The 23,458-nt window shown below is 33.0% G+C and overlaps 2 protein-coding genes across 2 annotated transcripts in view; both read left to right on the top strand.

Annotated features, from left to right (window-relative positions):
- Positions 1 to 5,547: 5,547 nt before the first annotated feature.
- LOC120348871 lies at positions 5,548 to 7,636 on the top strand. The gene is made up of 2 exons (XM_039433004.1): positions 5,548 to 5,691; positions 6,533 to 7,636. Exon 2 carries the CDS (start codon positions 6,692 to 6,694, stop codon positions 7,571 to 7,573), a length of 882 nt encoding a protein of 293 aa, XP_039288938.1. The 5' UTR covers positions 5,548 to 5,691; positions 6,533 to 6,691; the 3' UTR covers positions 7,574 to 7,636.
- A 3,447-nt stretch (positions 7,637 to 11,083) lies between these two features.
- LOC120352213 (coagulation factor IX-like) overlaps positions 11,084 to 23,458 on the top strand; it is a 17,437-nt gene continuing 5,062 nt past the window's right edge. The window contains exons 1-8 of the mRNA XM_039431958.1: positions 11,084 to 11,202; positions 12,095 to 12,223; positions 13,091 to 13,223; positions 14,957 to 15,253; positions 15,767 to 15,855; positions 17,237 to 17,413; positions 21,037 to 21,201; positions 22,988 to 23,181. Coding sequence (XP_039287892.1) covers positions 12,148 to 12,223; positions 13,091 to 13,223; positions 14,957 to 15,253; positions 15,767 to 15,855; positions 17,237 to 17,413; positions 21,037 to 21,201; positions 22,988 to 23,181 — 1,131 coding nt within the window. The 5' untranslated portion in view covers positions 11,084 to 11,202; positions 12,095 to 12,147. The remainder of the gene's footprint in view (positions 11,203 to 12,094; positions 12,224 to 13,090; positions 13,224 to 14,956; positions 15,254 to 15,766; positions 15,856 to 17,236; positions 17,414 to 21,036; positions 21,202 to 22,987; positions 23,182 to 23,458) is intronic.

Here is a 23,458-nt window from a genome sequence, read left to right as displayed (position 1 = left end):
TTATCATCATATTTAAAACTTCTATTATGATTATTGGCATTTGAAATTAGCAGATTTATTGTTTGCAAGTTTCGTTTTTGAATTATTGTTATATTTCACAAGTCTGAGACTTCGTTTTAGTAGTATTTCTTATAACTAGTTTTGATGATCAGGATTATCATGTTACAACTTAGTTGAATTAATAAATGAAATTCTTTGTGTAATACCGGGTAATGATATTGTTGAAAATTGTGCCTAAGTTCAGGAAAATTGTACGGTAACCCAGTTTTTTATATAGTTCATTGTTATTTCATATAATTATTATGTTTGTACAAGTTGAGTGATTTTAATGATATTATGTTCCACACTTGAATTTATTAAAAACTACCGACATCAATAAATTTACAAATACGCTAGCCGTGAATAGAAGATATTAATGAACTGATGCTAGCATCTCTGAAATTAATAATATCAATGAGTTTACATTGTAATGATAACACTCCTAGTTATATTCAGTGTGGATCCAGTAACCATGGAAAAGTGTCAAGATATAATCTGTACATAATATTATAATAATAAACGCATTACTATTTTAGTGAGCTTCAATTATTTACATTTCCTCAAACTTTTTCATTGCTTTTCTTCACGTGACCAAGTGAAAGGTGTATTCAATTTTTGTATGATTCAACGATGAGGTTGATACTAATCTTCCGGACGAACAAAACTACTTACCTTCCCTCTTACAATAGACCTTACATTTATGTATGTTCACATTTATGAAAGTTTACTGTCCTGTTGCAGGTTAATGTTTGTTAGTACTGTTGTAAGAATAAAATAAGAAAATACGCAATCTCCTTCCCTTGTAACACGGATCCACCCCACCCCCGCCCTTCATAGATGTTGAGATTTCTTAAGGCTGTGCAAAGGCTAAAAATAATATTTCTACTGGTGATATTTTTCAAATGTATTTTTTAAAATGTATAAACTTTTTCAAAGATTTTTGATTTGTATATCATTAAGCTATCAAAATGAACGGTTTTCTCAGGAAAACAAATTTTGAAGAATTTATCCTCTAAATCTCATGGATTTATTAGTTGAATTAATTAGGCTTCGGCCTATTTGGATGGAAAATATCCTTGATTTTATTTTGTATAAATTAAAAGCATGTAGTTTGAAAAATAGTATCGTAGTTAAAATGTAAACGTGAGTGATTGTGAGTGCCGATTTATTTGTTAAATGTTCGATTCCATGGTGAGTGCCAAAATTATTTTATTAAGCTCGAATAGATTGACCAGATAAATTGACCGAGGCCCTAAATTTATTGTAGAGTGAGTTAGCAAATTCTTGTCTAAATATCAATATTATGAATCGTTGCGATAAAGTCGTAATTTGAAAAACATTCTTTGAAATTAAATTTGTTTAATGTTGTAATTTTTAAACAAGTAATTGAATAAATAACCGGATTGATTACAGTGAAGATTATAATTCGATGTAACAGAATTTCAAACTTGACTGATAATTGATTCTATGTTTTGAATGCAACTAATAAATTAATGTCAATAGCATTTCTACCAAAATCTTTTATTTGACGTTCCTGGCTCGTGATAAGCTACTTAGTGGCTAAAACAGGTGTTTTTAAACAATAGTGAAGATCTTGGCATTTGCATGAACGAATCCATCCAAAGCTCCCAACCGTGGATTCAAATAATTTGAACAGGTTTATAGTTAAGAAGAGATTTTAAAAGCAATTATTATATAATATTTTCCTTGTTACAAAATTTGGGACAAACAAAGTCCCCCTGGCTTCCCACCGTTACAAATGATGTCATGTGGGGTATAGTGTTATAGGTAGATACCTCCACCCGTTACAATGGTGTCAGGTTTAGGGTAATGTTATAGGTAACTTTAAACTATTATAATTTCGTTAAAATTGAGAGATGAGATATCTTGTACACAGACATACACACACAAACATACAGACCGATACCTAAAAACAACTTTTTTGGACTCAGGGGACCTTGAAACTTATAAAAATTCAGAGATTGGTGTACCTTTATTTTTTTGGAAAGCAATACTTTCCTTATCTATGGTAATAGGGCAAGAAAAGTAAAAATCTGGTGTGGTACACTCACACAACTTTCCTTGCTCATATTTGAAACTACGATCAGACTTTTGTATATGTGTATGTATATATAATATTGTTTTCAGAGTACTTTTTCCTTTGTGTAAATAAATTGTGAAATTCGATGATTTTTTTTAGTCCTCATTTTTTTAAAGTCAAAACAGCTGTTCTACAGATGAAATATCTCGACTATGTGTTCTTTTTATGAACTGCTCTACCTACCTACCTCATGCACGAGAAGGAGGTTACAAAGTCCATTTCTCAAGGATGGGGTGGACCCCCCATTAGTTTCCCAGAAAGGAGACTCATGCCAGTTAATAGAGCTGATAAATAACTATACAGAGTATGAATTTGAAAAAAATCGGTCAAGTTATTTTTGAGAAAATCGTGAAAAACACGTTTTTTCAGTAATTATCCGCCATTTTTCTCAAGTATATTACGGAGCTCCTGCAATTTTCTCAGAAATGAGACTCATGTCAGTTGAAAGGGCTTATAAATAGCTATCCATGGTATGAATTTGAAGAAAATCGTTAAAGCAGTTTTCGAGAAAACCGTGAATAACATGGTTTTTTAGTGATTATCCGCCATTTTTCACAAGAATATTACGGAGCTCCTGCAATTTTCCCATAAATGAGACTCATATCAGCTGATAGGGCTTATAAATAGCTATCCATGGTATAAATTTGAAGAAAATCGTTAAAGCCGTTTTCGAGAAAACCGTGAAAAACATGGTTTTTTAGTAATTATCCGCCATTTTGAATTCAATTTTATTTAATTTCTTATTGTCAGATCCTCATGGTATAAGGACCTTAAGTTTCAAATTTCAAGTCAATCGGTTGATTAGGAATGGAATTATCGTGTTCACAGACATACACACATACATACACACACACACACACACACACACACGCACACAAACACACACACATGCCAACACCCAAAAATCATGTTTTTGGACTCAGGGGACCTTGAAACGTATAGAAAACTTGAAATTAGGGTACCTTAATTTTTTTTGGAAAGCAATACTTTCCTTACCTATGGTAGTAGGGCAAGGAAAGTAAAAATTTGGTGTGGCGCACTCACACAACTTTCCTTGCCATTATGAAAATTGATCACGTGACGCTAGTGTTCCCGCGCATCTCAGGTCTACTTTTCAAAGATTTGAGCCAGCTGGTGACAGGGCAGCAATAACGCTGGAGACACACGAGGTCTGCTATCTCTTTATAGTGAATCATTCAATAGAATCAACAGTTTGCAATTGAGTCGTCCAATTTCATAACTCGTTATGTCCATTTTTCTCGAAGTTGAGATTATAGCGCCATTTTGTAGACCTCATTCTCCTCTATTGAATGATACTAACATCATGGTGCAAAAGTCGTTTTAAGCTTAAAGAAAACGTATTTGAAAACTAAGGCATGCAGCAAAAGTCGTCAAGTCCATTTATTCAATGCAGCATAAGCAGTTATGTCCCTTCCTATAAAACTGTTTCAAAACCCGTCATCTCCCATTGTTAGGTAATCATGATACAAATATACTGTTCCAAAACTCGTCATGTCCATTCCATCTTAGTTCTCATAAATCTAGTTAAAAACCATATGTTTATTTTGTTATTTCCACCTGATAGGGTTTTCGGTCGTATTGAGACTAAGATAAAGAAAATCACCACACTGTTGTCTGATGAGAATTATGTAGAAATTTTTAAAACGTTTGCTACTGTCTTCCGTCTAGGGAAAGAATGCCCTGTTCTAGATTGGAAGGAAATGACTTCACTAGTTGTGAAAGAGCCAAAAGATTGGCACTTTAAGCTTAGGCCTACAAAAAGAATTATTATTACCAAAACCAAACAGAAAAACTGTAATTTAAGGGGAGAAATTCATTACAACACGGATGTTGGAGTAGGAAAGACTATTGTTAAACATGGGAAACAATTAAGGGCCATTAATCCAGTGATAATAGAGGAGGGTGTGCCAATCAATAAACTGAAGTTGAAAGACATCAATACACTGTTATCAAAACATTTTTCTAAAGAATGGGAAAAGAATGAGGAACTCACATTTTTCAAAAATTTGGTTTCAACAACAACAAGCTCTTCAAGAACCACGAAATGACGATGAATGTGACAGTGATTTGGGCGAAATTGATGAGAGTGGGGAAGCCATTGGGATTATTTAATACATTTTTTGAATAAAATAATAAAACTGTTTGAATTAATAAAAGTATTTTTTGAATTTTAACTGTTTCAAGATTATTTTTTCCTAAAAAAAATTTAATTTGGCAAAAAATTTATTTATTTTAATAATTTTATGATAACTCACATTGAATTTCAACATTTGCTGAGCTTCATAAAATTTTAGCAAATACAATAAATTTATTGACAATCTAATTCTGATTATCACCATACTATTAGATTCAGCAGACATTAGTGATAATAATGAGTTTGTACACACAATTAGTGTCATTGCCACATTTAATGCAGCAAAAGTCGTTTTCTCCAGCATAATGCAACAGAAGTCGTTATGTCCATAATAAAACCCCCCCAAAACCCCCCAAAATATAAATCAATCTCTTTCAAAGTACTGGATGAGCATTGTAATATATCACATGATTTTACAATAATGTAACTGGCGTTCTTCTTCATTTCATTTTCAGTGTACAGTTTTTTGTCATTTCTGAATTTTTTTAAAAAAGGACATAACGGGTTTTGCAACTGGACGACTCAATTGGATAATCACATTTTCTCGAATTTTGAGCTTTTGAATTTTGAATATTGAATTTTGATTTTTCATTCTAAGTGAAAATTTTTACTGGACATTAATTGTAGAGATTCTCATGCTCAATCTTTTCTACTCGAAATTTTTCGTTTAAATTGTATCTGAAGCCTGATAATTGAGAATCTGAAATCAAACTTTGCATAGATGGGGCGGAGCTCCTGAAATTTTTACAGATATGGGACTTGTGGCAGTTGATAGAGATTATCGATTACTATTTCAGGTATAACTTTAATAAAAATCGTTGGAGCCGTTTTCGAGAAAATCGTGAAAAACCCTGTTTTTGACAACATTTTAGCCGCCATCTTGAATCGCATTAGATCGAAATTGTTCGTGTAGGATCCTTATATTTTAAGGACCTGGAGTTCCAAATTTCAAGTCATTCCGTTAATTGGGAGATGAGATATCGTGTACACAGACGCACATACACTCATACACACACACACACACACACACACACACACACACACACACACACACAAAAACACACACATACACACACACACACATACAGACCAATACCCAAAAATCACTATTTTGGACTCAGGGGACCTTGAAACGTTTAGAAATTGGGGTACCTTAATTTTTTTCGGAAAGCAATACTTTTCTTACCTATGGTAATAGGGCAAGGAAAGTAAAAATATGAAGGGATGAGAATACTGACAGAAATATTACTGTATTTGAAAAATATGTTATTTGTATCAGCTGCAAAAGTAGACTAGTTCAAAAAAAAATTGGATTTATATAAACATGTAAACACACTAGACGGGTATGTGACTACCAAAACTTCATTTTTACAGCTTTATTTAAACACATCTTTAGGTAAATATATCTGATAATTCACCACTATTTGTTTTTTCAAGTATTCAAATAGTGATCAAACATGTTTAATAACTTTACTCATGTATTATAATAATAGTTCTAATTAAGATAGGTTAGGAGTGAGTACATTCACATTGCACAAGATTTGTGTAGAACTTTGTTTTTAGGGTAGGGTTGCACAGGCAGCAAATTGCCTCATATTTTTTCAACAGGATGCTGAGCTAAAATAGGCTAAAAAATAAAATAGAATATAGCTAGAGGCGCTGCAAATAACTGCCTTTTTCAAAATATTTTTTAGTAAATACATAATTTTTGCTTGACGCTGAATTTTTTTGCAAAAATATGCGGCAGTTCTCTGTCCGGGTCTCTTGAAAGATTTTAAATTGATAAATTTAGACTGAGTCGTCAATAATATTTGCAATTTTTTAATAAAATATTGATTTCTTCTACAGTACACTACAATAATTATTATACCTTATGGATTACACCCATCAAGTATAAAATCTTAGCTCTTAAAAAAGCATCATTTTTCTTTCTAGTTTAGCACAAAATAAAAATGATTGATTAATGTTCAAAAATCAATCAATGCTAAAATTACTAATTGTACTACAACAAAAAAATGTAGATAGTGACGAATCAAATATAGTAGATCGGATTTAGTAATTGCCATTTTTTGCCTCAGTTTTTGAATAAGCAAGTAATTTTCAAAATTTGTCTTTTGCTTTTCAACCGTTCTCATTTGAGAAAAAATAAAGTACAATAATTCACTTTGTTCATAAAGACATACTTCAAACAATACATTGCAGACGAGTATACACTAAAATGTTTCTCATTTCAACAGGCCCATGAACTTCAAAATTGTTTGTTACATTGGATTGTGTTGACATCGAATAGCACACAATTCGAACTACACCAAGTCAAATATCTGAGTTGGTAGAAGAGCGGTACAGTGGTAGAAGAACACCTGAGTTGGTAGAAGACCCTAGTTGATAGAATAAACATGCCGAAACATTCAAGAATGCATCAGGTGAGCAGTCGAGATGGGACCGGGGGTCGAGGGGCAAAGTCCACTTCGACCGGAGATCTGCCACCGATTCAGGTGGTCATCCACGCCGATCCCCAATCATTCTGCAAATGTTGTAGCAATAACGACCAACAAGACATCGACGAATTTTGCAGGCGGTGTTGTGGTACCGGTACCAATGCACCTGTTGCTACATCCCAAAACCAAGAGCAGATGCGTAGAAGATCCTCCTCCAGACCTGGAGACACTCAAACAAAAAACTACCCAGAGCTTGAAGACTTCTCAATGCAGACAGACGAGTGTCAGACTCATTTCCACAAGCATCTCTACAACGCTAGTTTGCTACAGAAGTACTGTGGGGGAAACATTTTCGGCCCACGAAATATGGACCAAGATGATGAAGCTGTATCCGCTGATGAAATTGTTGTTGAAGAGGCAACTGACGCCACACAAACCAACGAGGATGATTTCCCCAAAGTGAAACTGGTTCGGCTGATGAGCGACGCTGAAACTCAGACCACTGAGTCGATTCTCAGCCAGCTGAAATCAAGTAACCCTAGTCATCACACGATGAAACACGTGAACACTTCCCTCACGATGATTCGATGTCAAAACCCGTTCCTGTATAACTTCAATGAGTCGGAGAGTATTGATGAACTCCTTCAGCCATATTGTCAATGCCAGTCAGCACCTACCTCGAGACATGCTTCCACCCCTCCCCCCAACACAGAAACACACCAGTCTCTGTCGAACATTTATCAGTTGCCACCCGAAGAAAAGCCGAAACGCAAAGATAGTCAAACATTTATGGGCTGTTTTAAGCGCAAGAGAAGCAAAGATAGGACTAAACAAGCATAAATATGAAAGATTGATAATGGTTGGATGAAAGAATAAACATATCTACATTTGAAAAAATATAAATTTTTATTGTTTATTGAAACTGAAATTCAGTATTGTAAAACAAATTACCAGAATAAAGCTGGATTCCCGCATATCAGTGACAGTGAAAATATAATTCCCACGAGCTCTTATTGGACTATTCCCACTCAGCCCGGTCGAGCGAGTATGAATAATCCTATTACAACTTATGAGAATTATATTTTCACTGTTACTGATATGCGGAAATCCGCATATCCGCATATGAATTTTTTAAAACTGGAAAACTGGAAATTATTTTCATATTTACCTAAGATAATGCGAGTGTGAGACCGATAATCTTTTATCTCCTCTCATAATGAGATGAGAGGATATTGTGTATCAGTAAATTACTGCTCTAGTGCTCAGTAAAATTTATTTCAATAATTCTATTATAAAATGAATAAATTGTAAAGTTGGCAAGTGGCTTCCTGTATTCTTCAAAGTTGTCCGTAGCTGAAAAATTCCTACTCTTTCTTCATTGTCTCTGGCGCTTTCACAGTTTGAATTTAATTCTTGAACTGGAGAGTTAAGACATACCGTATTCCACAAATTACTTTAAAATATGGACAATCATAGAAGCCTACGGTACCGTATTCTTTTTAAATTAATAAAGTAGTATTCCACTATTTCAGTTAAATTTACAATTTTGGATTTTTTCAAATATTTTGTTTTACAATTGGACTACAGCTACCGGAACTTATACATTATCTGGCCTGGGAAAAAATTAGTTAGTCAATACTAAACTAATTAATTATTGATAACAATTATTGAATAATTACTTTAATTAGGTCATTTCGATGATGAGAATCTTTCTCATTCTATTAACCTTGGCTGAAACAGTCATTTCGTACAACAGAACTCATGAGAAACTTCCAAAATACTTTTATTCAATAAAATTAATATTTCCAGTTTATTCACTTTATGATTTAGGCCTACTATCTCTTCATAGGGCAAAGATTCAATTTAATTTTATAGTACCGGTATTCTAACAACAGAATTTACATTCTTTACATTTACATTTTTTTGTAAAATGTTTCGGACAAAAAAATCTATTCCAATAAAATTTGTAGTCTATGGTTAAAGCCACTAAAAATGCTGATTGTTTTCCTAGGGCAAGGAAGTAAGTGACATTTGGGATTTCAATAGAGTGCCCGAATCATTTTAGTGGAGCATTTGGCAAGATTGTTGCAATTCTGTTGCATCAGTGAGATGTGCCACTGGAGGGGGCTCGCCTCGTGCCTCCCATCCAAAACGAAAATTATTTGTACCGACTGGTTGTTGGGAAAATCGATCATTTGCTCGAGTAACCGCAATCTGCTTATGACCATAGCACGGGCAGTTGTTAGGCTACTGTCTCCTCTCACTTTAATTGCTGGAGCATGAAATACAGGCCAACACAATTGCTGGTAAGTACAATAGTTATTATATTGATTTTCAATTGTTATGCTAAAAAATCATTTCAATTTTTAAAATACCAATGATTGAATATTATTTTCTTACAGTATCTATTTCAAAGTTATTGTAGTTCATTTCCAAGTGATTTAGTTCAGATTTGAATACACATATTTGAGTTATCTTCTTATTTTAGGAGAATTCAATCACAATTCAATATTTTATGCTGAAAATAATCATATATCAATCAATAGAATATTTCTTCTATTGTAGAATAATTTTTCTGTCAAATAAAATATATTATAAATATGTAGGTACAGTATCAAAGCAAGTTTTAATTTTATCTATTCAGGAGTCAGTCAGAACACCTTCTTTAAACCAAAACAATAAATTAAGGTAGGCTATGAATAACATTTTTTTGAAAAATATTCTTGATTATTTTTTATCTTTTAGTTACTGAAATCACTCTTACAAGGGACATCCATAGAATAATATTAATAAAACTGAGTTCTTTCTAGCACTTCTTGTCTATAAAAGTCCGCAAATTTGATTCGTTGACATAAACATCCATGGTTTGCGTGATAATTGGAATTTCACAAGTCTTAGTTGATGATATAGGTCTTATTATATTGGTCTTGATTCAAATTCACGAATATTGGCTGATAGTGTCAGTTACAGTCAATCACTGTCATCAACTTATGCCATAACTTAGGTGTTGTTGATACAGTAGTATTGATGCCCTACTTTGAACGTAATTTATTGCACTTAAATTTTGTGGCATTGAATGAGGATGATTTTATCGATGTTGTCTTGAACTTTCAAATAATGGTTGTGTTCTGCTCTTCTCATTGAATATTTTCCCAATTCATTATTGAAAAGATGACAATTCCTTTCCTTAAAAAAAGATAAAAGGATGGCATTTTGTAATGGAGAAAAATTCTTTATCTCCTTATGTCCAGGGAACATGAAACACGGTAGTTTTTTATTATTTTGTCAAAATTACGTGGATAATCTTCATCAGAGTTGGACATTACCAGAAAAAAAAGTTTGGTCTCGATCCCAGAATCTTTTATTTATTTATGAGTCGCATGTGCTACGCAATATTTAAGCTACGGAATCACTTGGAGAGAGATCTGTTTGTTTGGACTTTTAAAGTTGAAACATGTTGAAAAACCGGTGAAAATACGTTGAAATTATAACATTAAATATTTTTAATTTTCCACATTGGAAACACATTGTAAAAACCATTAAAAACCGTTGAAATTGTGACGTTGAAAAATGTATCCTCTTATTTTATTCAACCAAAAAAACAAAAAACAAATTTCAACGTTGGAAAGACGATCTTGTGCTACCTGGGTATCTATCATGATGGGGGTAGAGAGAGTATGCTAAACTATAAACTTTAATGGAATAGGCCTAACTGACTGTGAATTGAGGATCAAGAAGGGAATAATAATATTTTGAGTGTTTGAGTATTTTAAAGAACTATAATAAGGTAGCAGGTAGGCCTATTTTAACACTTACTGAAAACATTTTCGGATTATTTTCGCTGTTTGACAGATTCCTTTATTGTTTGTCTCAAAAACATACAAAATAAACCACATCTAATTATAAATATATTCAGGAAACTCAGTTATTGATTATAATTGTTTTTTTCCTGTTAAGGAAATTTCTTTAAAATTATGAGTCAAAACAGTCATAAAAACTTTGATAGCATTTTGCTTTTTCAACCTAACCCATGGTAGTATAGGCTAATAACCTGCACCCTAATGAAGTACGGTATTGTACGTTGTAATCACTTTATTTTTCTCTATTATGGTATTTTTCTTAAGTAACTGATGACTTCAGGTATTTATTGCTCTTTGGTATTTTTTCTTCAAATATTTGAACTAATCCAAAGCTATTAGGAAACTATCACTTTATGATTCATTGACAAAAACTATCTTTCATAATTGGTTCAATGAACTATTATCTTATTGCTAAGCCTTTAGTCACCTCATTCTACAAACTTCCTCTTCTTTCTCCACACCAATTAATATTGCGATAACATTCTGGATTTCTTATTGTCTTTGGAGCTCAGTTTTGGAAGATGAGTTTGCTTAACCACTTCTTTCTTAGTCAATTAACAGAATTCCATTCTTTCAACAATTTGGACAATTTGTCTTCTAAACTATACGGTAAAAAAACCTGCCAACAAATTGTTTCATACAAAAACTATCTTATAAGTTTCTTGTATATTATTAGCCTATGATTCATGATTATATATTTTTTCTCAAGTAAATTGAAGTATAAATAGAAATTGAATAATTGAATATCAACAAATAATTTTAAGATTATCAATCGTTCATTTCTAGCTCTTATAACTAAATTGAATTTGTAAGGTAAAATTTCTTCCATTTCACTTATTTTTTCACAAAGTGATCTGTCAATCTCTTCAGTTATAAATTATCAAACTTCCACCTCAATTCTTATGTTATAATTTGCTGATAGACCACTTGCAATTCTTTATATCTAATATGAATTCTCCAAACAATCTCACTTGAATTTCCTCAATTCACAGAGTATGTATTATTGAATCCCTTAAACTTCACTCAAAAGAGAAGAGGGATTTTATCACACATATAACAATAATGATTATTCTCAATGAAGATTTTTTATTGCAGTTTGATAATGCAAATATATTGATATCATTCATATGGTAAATGATTGGGACCTGTGACTGTATAAATACTCTGTATTCAATTTTCTTGTTTTTTAGACTTTCGCACTTCTTGCTGTTAACAATAAAAAAATACTAATATCAATAAATTGAACTAGGTATCATTATTATAGCAGTTACAATACCTAGTCTCCTTTTTACCTCCATGAAACATAATTAGTAGATGAATATAAATGCTGTTCAGTAGGTAAACTTTCAAAAGTAGGTCTATCACCTGAAACTAATAGCTTGCTTGGCTCATGTTCCCTGACAGTGTCAGATAAGCCGTCTGACAACCAAGGCTGAACAAAGTGATAAAGCAGAAAAATTTTGTTTTCCAGAAACTAATATTTTTCTTTATTCAGTTACAGGTGGCGCCGATTACTAGGACAGGTTTCATGCAGGAGGCGAATCATTTGGAATTATGATATTTTATTTGATTATCCTTCTTTCTAGTGTGCATTTCCTGTTCGGATTTATAGATGAGACCGACCATAGAAGTGAGTTGAAAAACATCCTTTGTTTCCATTCCCCTAAAATCTTCAATCTCATATCAATTTTAAGTTATAAAATAATAAATAATGGTTCAAGAAAAAAAATTATCAGGTTTTGAACGCTCTATATGTTAAACTAGATTGATTACTACAATGAAATTGATCTTAATATTTTGTCTTTTTTAATATAGTCTCATTATATATTTTCAGAAAATTCGAGTTTTGATGCTCATGGCATCATTCTAGTAGTTGAGAGTTGAGTTTCATACTTCTATTGATGATAAATAGCTTATGCCATCCAACACAGGATCTTAAGTATTGTGTAAAACTATCAAATAAACAATGTAAATAAATTTAACTTAAAAATATTACATTCAATTTTATTGTAAACAATATTAACATTTGTAATAGTTGTATTATGGAAAAATAAGAAAAGAATACTTATTAAATATGAAAATACAGATATTATTGTATTTAACTTAGTAGTATTATTCATTGTTAGAAAATAGAGTTCTAAATAAATCAATTTATCTTTTTCTTAGCAAAGCTTGTTAATTGATTGTGCATTCATCTATTCCAAGTCCACTGCTATGAAATTAATGGTATAATGTAATATTGTTGTCATTGAACAGTGAGCAGACTCAGCTGCCTTAGATTTAGATAGCCTGTTGTGATTTATCAAAAATTCAATCGTACATCAATGAATGAACACTTCACTCATCTGGGCTACTTTTGTATAAATGAATGAAAAACAATATAAAATCATGTTACAAGGGTCTTGTTGTCAGGGTACTACAAGATTTTATATTGTTTTTATTAATCAATGAATGAATAACTAGACTGGAATTTGAAATATGCGCTTTATATTTTCAGGTGCATTCAAACCACACTATGCGAAAAATAATTCCAGATCACTTTTCGACGACTTCACATTCATCACAGTTCCAAATCTCACTGGGCTTGATGTTGGCGCTCTTTTCGGACATCCTTCAAACATGACTTTTGGGCAAGTAACACATTTTTCAATTAATTATATTGAGAGTATTTCATTTGGTTCATTTTCTGTTCATGGAAATTGTATTCTAGAACTGTGGGTCTATGGGTTCACCTTAATGCTAATAATTAAAGTGATAATATATATGAATACTTGATCAAAAAATTCAATCCATTACTTCCAGTCTGCCTGATTTGAATTAGAATTTGAAAATTCAATTGCATTGTAATGGAAGAAAATCCTGAGTTATTGAGATGTATCTGTACTGGAATAGAAATAATAATAATAATCTTGGTATCATGCTGGTCACATCTGCCCCAGCTATCATTACCCCTGCTCCTAGCTGAAATACCTGATTCCAATCACTTCCTTTCTATTTATTACTTCACATTTATTTATTTATTCATATAGTAGTAATCAGAGAATTAGCAAATCGTGACATCAACAGGAAAATTTATTTCGCCTTTGCACATATATCTTTTTACTTACGGTGTGGAGGTATAGGGTGAAGCAGCTTCACCTGAAGCTTAAGGTAAGAACCTTGAGAGAGTCTTCGTTTCACAGAAATTCTTGTTAATAGCACATTAGAGGTAGGCCAAGAATCTACATCAACTTTTTCCAGCAGGAATATTCATAGGAATGGAATTGACTGTCGGTTGTTCATGAGTCGAAAGTTTTATGACTGTTCTCAATTATTGTTTTTCAATGTTTTGGTTTTCTTGATGGAAATTTACACAGGTTTTTGTATTTGCACATGATTGTGAATGAAGATGTTTTTAATTCAATTAAATATTTCAAGAAATGGATGTACTGACATTAAATAAAGGGAATAAGGTATATTAAGAATATTCTATTATTTTGAAGATAATGGGGTTTTGTAATGTAGCTATCTCAAATAATTACCTACAGCGAAATAATAGCAATGTACTTGGACTTGAGAAGGTCATTGGATGTCCAGTATGCCTACAGTTCTCAGCGATGCAGTAGATACTGGAGAATAAAACCCAAACTCAGACACTTGTCAGAGTTATTAACAGTCAAAATGCCAATAAAAATTGCGAGATGCTTAACTCAGCTTAGAATTCCCTCAGTCCTCGGTATTTTGATTAACTTCGAATGTAAGAAATATATTATTGATCACAACAAAATCTGCCATTCTTGCAGCTCAGGGAATGATACACTAGAACATTTTCTAATCCATTGCCCAGTGTATGAGGAAATAAGAAAGAAGTATATAAGTATATATGCAATTTTTGTTCAATATAGTTAATGATGAGGATAAAAATTTAATTCTACTGTCGAACTTTTCAATGATTAAGATATTTAGTTTGTACTCCTACATTACTGAGTCACTGGAGAAAAGAGGGTATCCCGTAGTGTGCTATGATTGATGCTATGTGATATACCACTGATTGTTGGGGTTTATGTGAAATAGTTGAAATTTGTGCTGGCTCGGTTAAAATGTGTGATAGAATATTGTATAAGGTTTATTTGTAATTTTTATAGAATAATTTTTGAAGTTTATTTGTAATTTTTATTGTTTTCTATGTTGTTATTGCAGCTCTGTTATAGTAGGATTTATTATGTTGGTCAGTAATCTTTACCATTATTTTTTTATATTGTTTTTGTTTTTGCTTGTTAAAAATAGTGCAACTCTGTATAGGGCATGACCCTGATAACAAATAAAACTTATTTGAATTTGAAAAATATTCTATTATCCATTGAAAGACTTGTTTGTTCTGCAGTCAACCATGGAAACCTTACAATCTTCACACGACTTCCACCATGCGAAGTACCACATCGCGTCACACTCCGGGAACCACTCACGATACGTCACCATTCACCAGCACTGAGGATAGTCTCAGCTCTCGGCCTTCGTCATCAACAGACCACCCTTTATCGTCATCATCATCGCAGGCAACCTCATCGTCTTCGGCTTCATCGACCGGGTCGGGAACTGCGGTCGCTTCTTCTTCTTCATCTTCGTTTTCAATCGCGACCACAACTGAAACCAGTGGTGAAGCATTCACGGCAGCCTACAGGTAAATAGGAATTCACATCAAACTCAAATCGAATCGAATTTTTTGAGGGAAATTTTATTTGACATCGAACTATCCTTATAAACAAATGTATTTGTTCCAATAGCATAAAATGATATCATGCCCATATAAACGAGTTGTATTTAAAAATATATCAATGATAATTGAAAAAATTGAACTTTGCTACCTCAATCAGTAACTTACGGTAGGGTACTTGAATATATTTGTGCCTAAATCCGGAGAAAATGGTTTTAAGTAGGCTACCGTAGGTATAGTGTAATATTATGTTGTCACTATTCTCCTGATCGTTTTACTGATGATATGGTAATATAGGCTAGTCCTACCGTATATTACGAATAAATTAATACTTGGGTTAATCACTAAAAATAATAATGAATCAATTAGTTCGCAATGTCTTGAAATGTATAACATGACCATATCTGAGTATCAATTATTTATTTTAATTTCATGTCCTTGTTTTCAATACAGTTTTACTAAACACATTTTTTTCTCCAGTCCAATAGGATATGAAGTGGAGTGTGGACTATCCAATTATTCCAGTTTCACTTCTGGCAAAATTGTTGGAGGAGTCGCCGCTGAAAGAGGTAAATTGAATTATTATTTAATGAGGTTTTAGTAAGAGGAAGTTATAAAACTGTAGAAAACTGATATGGAAAGTAGGAATATAAACGCTACCATTGTTTTTGAATATAAGCGCTGTTTTGTCCAATTTTCATTTTCGCGGTTTTCAGATTCTTTGGAAACTACCTACCAACTAAAAATAAAAATCTCTCATCAGTGGTGCAGCCTGTTGAATTTACTATATAGTTCTGTGTATATTGAATTTGATACTTAAAAGACAATATATTTTTGATTATTTTTTTCTTTAGAACTCATTTAAAATAACATTAGCCTATTATAAACAGATATCTATTGTATACTTTGATTTCGATAGTCGATGTCAGAGTCGATGATTTCTAGTAAATTCAAAATGAAAACTGTCAACAAAACCTCAAAACTCAAACAAAACGTGCAAATCTCTTAAAAATTGGCGATTTTTGTAAGTTTGTAAATTGTTATGGATTGTATTAGTATATGTTATTACTGTTTGAGCTATTAAGAAACATAATGGTAGGTTCATTTTTTTTATTACGGTAAATAGTGTCTGAATCTAGTCCATAAAATATGATAATATTATGGTTGGAGTTGAAGGCAGAGCAGTCAGAATTTTTGACACCAGCAAGTGGATGAAGTTCAAGTTAGCCAAAAATGATGAAAATTATTACTTAGCAATAAAGTACATAAATAATTATAATAGGTGCAAACGAAAGACAAAATGCAAATGATAAAGATGATCGACACTCTTCAACAGGGCTTGTAGATGGAAAAATATAGAACTATGTAAAAGTTGAGTGATGTTTATGTTTTTATCTTTTCAACCTACCACTTTTCCGTAAATTCACTTTTTCATACATTTGAATATTTTCTAAGGATCTAGTACCTAGCATTAGAAAGGATTTTAATCTTTGATCAAATTACTGAATATAATCTAAACATATGAGGCAACTTCAAATTTTAAACTGAAGGTTAAATTTTCAACTGAGGTTAGGGAAGAAATTGATACATTTATTGCTGAATTTTTCATGAGTGTATTTTCATCATTGATGATAATAGAATATTAGCTCTACTAACCATTAATTTTATGCCTACATATAGCATTATGTGTGCGTATTTTGAATCAGAAAAAACTAAGTACAGTTACTGTACTCTTCTTCCAAAATAGTGGAAGGTACGGTGCCAAAAAATGCATGCGCAAAAGTTCATTTCTGTACCAGCAATAAAAACTGAGAGAAAGTGACTAGAAATCAAGTTGTCTAGGCTAACTTTCTTGTTGTGAAGTTTATTTCTTGTATTACATAACAATTTTCTAACAAGTACCTACACTACTTATCTTCTTGTTGTAATACATTCTCGTGCAATTTTCAGGTCAGTTTCCATGGCAGATATCACTGCAGGTGTTGACAGACACGTCGGCCAGACACATCTGTGGCGGGGCCATCGTCAGCTCGCATTGGATAGTGACGGCGGCGCACTGCGTCTACAAAGTGGGACCTGAGAAGCTGTCCGTAGTGGCCGGTGACTACAATCTCTACACTGTTGAAGGTCAGTCTACTTCAGTAGATTTACTACAACCTCCGACTTGGAGGGATAGACGGAGCAGAGAAATAGAGAACCAGTTCAGCCAATAGGAGTAATGAATAGAGTCGTACAAAGAAGCGCGTTTGCCAAGTTGACGATCAGGCTCAGTCGATGCAGTGCTTTTAGAGACGAAACTACATATGCGTATCATGAGGTGTTGAACACTTACTAAAGACTACAGAACGCTGTTCGCTCCAGCACGGCAACATCGCTGCCGCTGTATCCCTACTTTTCTCTGCTCCGCATATCCCTCTAAGACTGAAGTTCTCTTAATTCGACTGTACACTTAAGTTTACCTAATATCTAAACAGTCTAACGTACCGTACGTATGTTTATGATTATAATTATGATTTTGAAGGAACGGACTCAAGGATCCAAAGGTTCAAAGAACCCCACACGTCAACCGAAGCTTATTGTGCTCCAAAGTAGTATGTCAGTCAGGCAAACCAATACCTGTGTCCTTTACAAGAACCAGGAGTTCTTCCCTATGCTAACATCCCATTCATCACCTGGTTGCTTGTAGCAATCGAGTGTGATATTCTTGGCAGTCTCTTCAGACTGATTAGTCCTCGTGACCTACGTGAGTTCCATCTTTGAAGGTTCTTCCGCTGAGGTAGAGGCGGCCAAGTTGCCTCTAGGGCGCCCGGCCACCCCTGACTCAGCCACTTGACCCACATTTGTGCCTGGAGTTTCACCCATCTCTAGTCTCTTGGGTTTTTCTTTTTTTTGCCCTCCGAAACTTTGCAGGGTCAAAAGCCTCACCTCTCCCAAGAAGTTTTGCCTGAATGGCCGCCCTTCTTTGAGCAGTGGTGAGTTTTGGCCTCTCCACCCACAAACTCGTGACCTACATGAGTTCCACTCTTGGCTTTTTGTAGGTCCTTCCGCTGAAGGAGTGGTCGCCAAATTGCCTCTAGGGCACCGGTCACCCTCGACTGAGCCTCTTGACCCACATGTGATGCCTGGAGTTTCAACCAATCTCTTGGTCTCTGGGGATTTTCTTTGAAAATCCATCCAAGTACTCTTTACTTATCAAACTACCAACCACTAAATTTAAATTCTATTGTGTATTCATCTAACTTCATGTACAGCTATCTAAAGTAGGTACTGTATGGTAGGTACCTATTCTACCAACTTCTGTGTGTGTATTTTTAGCATTATGTTTCACAGTTATTATGTAGCCTAGTTTATGCTTGAACAATCATCTAAGAATTGATGTCAACCACTACCTAAAATCAATAGGTTAAGGTACAATAGTGAAAATAATGTCACTTGTTAATGTGTTTGTTCAATGTAAACATTTTTGCTTTACAGATTATTATTTTAGCTTCTAAAAAGATTGCTAGCTATAATCTGTGCAAACCTCAGACTGCAGCATTGCTGTTATGGAGTACAGTGCTGCCACAATTCATATAATCCAAAGAACCTATAATCTAATTGTGTAAGAGAAAGAGCGAAAAAGAAGTGTACGGTAGGCCTTTTTGATATAATTAGTATAAAAACGGCAACAGTGGCCTACTAGTGTTATATTGGAATAGAATTGGTTATAAAACCCCGTGCTGCAAACATAGGTTTGCACGGTCTATATTAGCTTATCAACTACTCATTAACGTGGATAGAAAGATTATAATATAATGGTGATGGTTTTATTTAGAAATATTATATAATGGTAAATGTATTTTTAAATTGCAGTAGACCTACTACCTTATCAGCCGTACTAACTAGCATAACAACCTGTTATTGTTAAATACAGTTCCAACAATTAGTTATAATTACATACAGATACAAGATAAGAAAATATGTCCAGTATTTTAAACATTATCAGATCTGTTTGAAATCAGTTTCTTTACTTTATTCAGATAAGGATAGGATATTTGAAAATTTTATGTTATCCGAGAAGCTGATTTCAAAAGCCAAGTCAGGATTAGTTTTCCATATTTTATTGGTTGAACAAATTCACTCTTGTATATTCTCATTCTAAGGTATGGTAGATATAGCTGAGAATAAAGGATTGAGTTCCAAATAAATTTTCTAGAAGATGAAACAGGAGTTTTCTTATAGATTGTAGGTTTTTTAGAACTTCTTAGATTTTCTGTTGGAAACATCTCCATACCAAATTAAAACGAAAAAAAATAATTTATGAAAAATCAGATTATAACTTTGTGATTCAAGTTGTATTATTCAGTGGAACTCTACTAGGGGTTATCCGTAAAAAAATTCGGATTGTTTGAAGGATCAGTGATATTTAAACTTACGAAGCTACAATAATATTTGTTATTCAATATAAGTATAGTTATAGTATCTCGATAATGTATCAAAAGTATAGATAATGTCAAAAGTAAGTCTTTTGTGATTTTAGTCTTTAAAAGTAAGTTTAGTCTTTTGATATCAAAAGTAAAAGATAATGTATCAAAAATATCCCGATAATGTGTAGTGGAAATTATATTTTATTTGAAATAGAATTGAAAAGAACGCATGAATTCAGATTTCTCATTTCTTAAACTGTAGGCTATAATTATTAAAAACTGGCTCCAGACACTATCAATAGAATAGTAGTCAATTAGGTACTAAAAACTCTTCAAGCTGTGATTATTTATAGACTTGAAGTACCCAGGAGTTCATTAAGACTTCATCTATCTTTACCAACATAATATATATTTTTAACGACTCTTCAGTTCAATTTTGTCTCCCTATAGGCTACGGCATGCGTTTTGTTGCAGAGATAATGAATTTCAAGTTAATTATTTTTAGAATCATGAACTACCATTGATCCACCACCATTGCAAGTGTTGTTGATTGACATAATTATGCATTCTGACATTTTGTCAATTATTTATCCTACGGTGTTCATGATGTCCCTGCATAATGAATCCATAATTCATTCATTCCAATTACTTCTTGTAGGAGATTTTCAGTTGTGTTCGAATTAATTCAGTTATTCTCGAAAATATTCAATGAAAATAGGTTATCTCTTTATTTCAATGTTGCATTATTTTCTATCTGCCTGAATGACTCTCAGTGACTACCAATCCACTTATTATTAAATATCTTGTTTTTTTTCTCATTTTCATCTGTTTATTTCCGTATTCTCCATAATTTTACTCCCAACCCTTTTCATATATATTTTTTGTAGAATTCCATTTATTAGCAAATTTGTCTATTATCTTATTTAATATATCGCAATTTAGCTTTTAAAAAACCTTCTAGCTTTTACCAAACAGGACCCAATGGTGTCTGAGGACTGAGTTCTAAAATATATTTATTGATTGATTGATTGATTGAATATTATTTGTCGCTTATGATGAACTATGAGTGATCTATATTTCAAGGTTTAGATTCTGTTTGGCTTATGATTGAACTATTTGATCGATTCTTCAGTTCAAGAATCCTTGTACAATTCTGATGTCAACTTATGTAAAAAAACTTAAATTCTTGGATAAATGCTTATACTTGTTCAAAATATCATGTTATACGGGTACAATGAATGTTTGTAATGATATTAATATCAAATAAAAAAGACTAAGAAATTGTCAAAAAACAAACACAGATTTAGTGATATTAATATAATTATATTTTTTGTTGTTGTGCAGGACATGAACAGCGAAGAAGAGTTGTAAAAATTATAAAACATAACTATGTGAGGCAGAACTTCTCAAACGACATTGCTCTACTGCAGGTCTGGCCCAAGTTGCGCCTTGATGGATTCTGGACAGCTCCGATTTGCATTCCAATGTCTTCGCTAAAATTCGATTCAGGTAAAAACATATCTGGAAATTTTCTAGTATTTATCCTATTTTAAATTTATTGTACGGTTTTCGTTAGTGGAGAGACTCAAAAGCTGTTTGGTTTAAATGTGTTACAAGGCGAGGGTCAGCTCGCCCTGTAACCAAAAGTATCCCGATAATGTGCAGTGGAAATTATATTTTATTTGAAATAGAATTGAAAAGAACGCATGAATTCAGATTTCTCATTTCTTAAACTGTAGGCTATAATATTAACAACTGGCTCTTGTCTATTATTTTTATCCTGAAATCAACTGAGTATGGTCCAATGAGTTTCAGTCCTATGAGTATGCAACAATGAATTTGGAAAAATTGGAAATACAGTCGAACCTATCTATAACGAACCTCCATTTAACGAAATCCTCTACATAACGAATTTTTACCTGGTCCCATGACATTTTAGAGTTTTGGCTGCTTATTCACCTCTATTTAACGAATTTCGGACCTCTCAACAACAAAGTTTCCTCTTGACTTCAACATACAATATGTAGTGAGTATAGGAAGCAGACGGTCATTTTCAAGGAATTGTTTAGCTTCAGCAGAAAGGTCAATAGACTAAAAATAATGGCAATTGAGGTAGGAAGAAGATAGGGTGGTAGACAGTCAATAGAGGTTGAAACACATGTCGTGTTTCACACATGAAACACATGAATGAAAGTTACTGGAAATAGAATTCCAAGACCTTGTCATTTGTAGACCAGGTAGGTAAACGACTGGACTTCCCCATTCTTGCTTTTGTCACACATTTTAATCCTTTGAACAGACTATGATGATGAAGGCTGAGACGAACCTGTGGAGAAGAATCCGTCAGATCAAGAAGTTCTTGAAGCTTGCAAAATTATCAGGCAAGGATTAAAACTCGAAAATAATGTACCAGACAACATGTTCGACTGTTTGAATAGATGTGAGTCGTTTATTGAACATTATGTTTCATTCAAATGCAAAATTCAACTGAAAATTACTGTCTTTTTCAAATAAGACATTAAAAAATGGGAAAGTTGAGTTATTATAGTATTTATTGCCAAAATTAACGTATTTTGTGTTCAACCGCCATGATACATGAGATCGTGGCAGTTTTCTTGACAGAACAACCTCTCAATAACGAATACCTCTCTGCAGCGAATTTTTTCTCGGGATAATCGACTTCGTTATACAGAGGTTCGACTGTACATGTCGGTAAAGTCATTAAATGAACTTGATGTGGACGTTTGAACGATGAACGTTCCATAATTCAAGACTCACTTGAGGGATTTGCTACTGGAAAGGTGTCTGTATTCTGTGAGAGTTTTTTAGTCTGAGTCTAAAGCTTACTGTGATATATTGCTAATGGTGTTAGATGTCTTAGTGTCTGCTATTAGATATTGTATTATTTCACTTTTACTAATTGTGTTGTCAGTCTTTGTATAGGCTGTTGTAGAAAATGGCGTTGTTTGTAACATTTTAAAGTTTATTGAAAATAAAAGATTGATTGATTGATTATTCCATTTCTGTCTTAACCAGGCTATGTTACCTCTCATTGGAGACACCTTAGATTACCTCATTTTTAATTATTCCACGTAACTTTTTTACTTCTTATTCAAGTATTTTTGATAATCTAATTTCCATTCAAATTAATTATTTATTCTAGTGGTTCGTGCCAACTGCTATATCATATTATACCAAGTCTCAGGCACATCCTGGTGACAGCAAAAAGAGGTCAATGGACATTCTTGATCATTTCGATTTTATTTGATGTTTCTCAATTGTGATTGTATTGCAGGATCAGCTACTGTGACTGGTTGGGGACGGCTGTCGGAAAATGGAGGACTGGCTCATATCCTTCAGCAAGTGACTCTGCCAATCATACCCAAGAAGAGATGCAATGAGCTGTACGAGAGTGCTGGCTATGGAGATTATCTCAACAAATGCCAGATGTGCTGTGGTCTGGAGGATGGAGGAGCCGACTCCTGTCAGGTACGAATTGAATTCAAATTATAAAAAAACTTAAATTACTTTCCCCATACATTTTTTTAAAATTCATTCTCGAACAAAAATTAAATTTGCATCGAATCATGTTTTAACATTCCTAAATTTATTCTTGAATAAAATCAAAATTTGTAACAAATTTGAATAAAAAATAGCGAAAATCTACCTAAAGCGAAGATTCTAAACCTAGTAGCTTCAAAGGGTATTTCCTATTTTTTCTGACTTGAAATTACTTTCCCTATACATTTTTTTTTTAAAATTCATT

This window comes from Nilaparvata lugens, chromosome 7 (assembly GCF_014356525.2).
Source record: "Nilaparvata lugens isolate BPH chromosome 7, ASM1435652v1, whole genome shotgun sequence".
Classification (NCBI taxonomy): domain Eukaryota; kingdom Metazoa; phylum Arthropoda; class Insecta; order Hemiptera; family Delphacidae; genus Nilaparvata; species Nilaparvata lugens.
Note: the sequence above shows the minus strand (reverse complement) of the source record. Positions and strands in the feature narration are given on the sequence as shown.

Bases quoted from the DNA above. Each gene is read 5' to 3' on its own strand.
- LOC120348871 (XM_039433004.1), top strand. From the start codon at position 6,692: ATGCCGAAACATTCAAGAATGCATCAGGTGAGCAGTCGAGATGGGACC.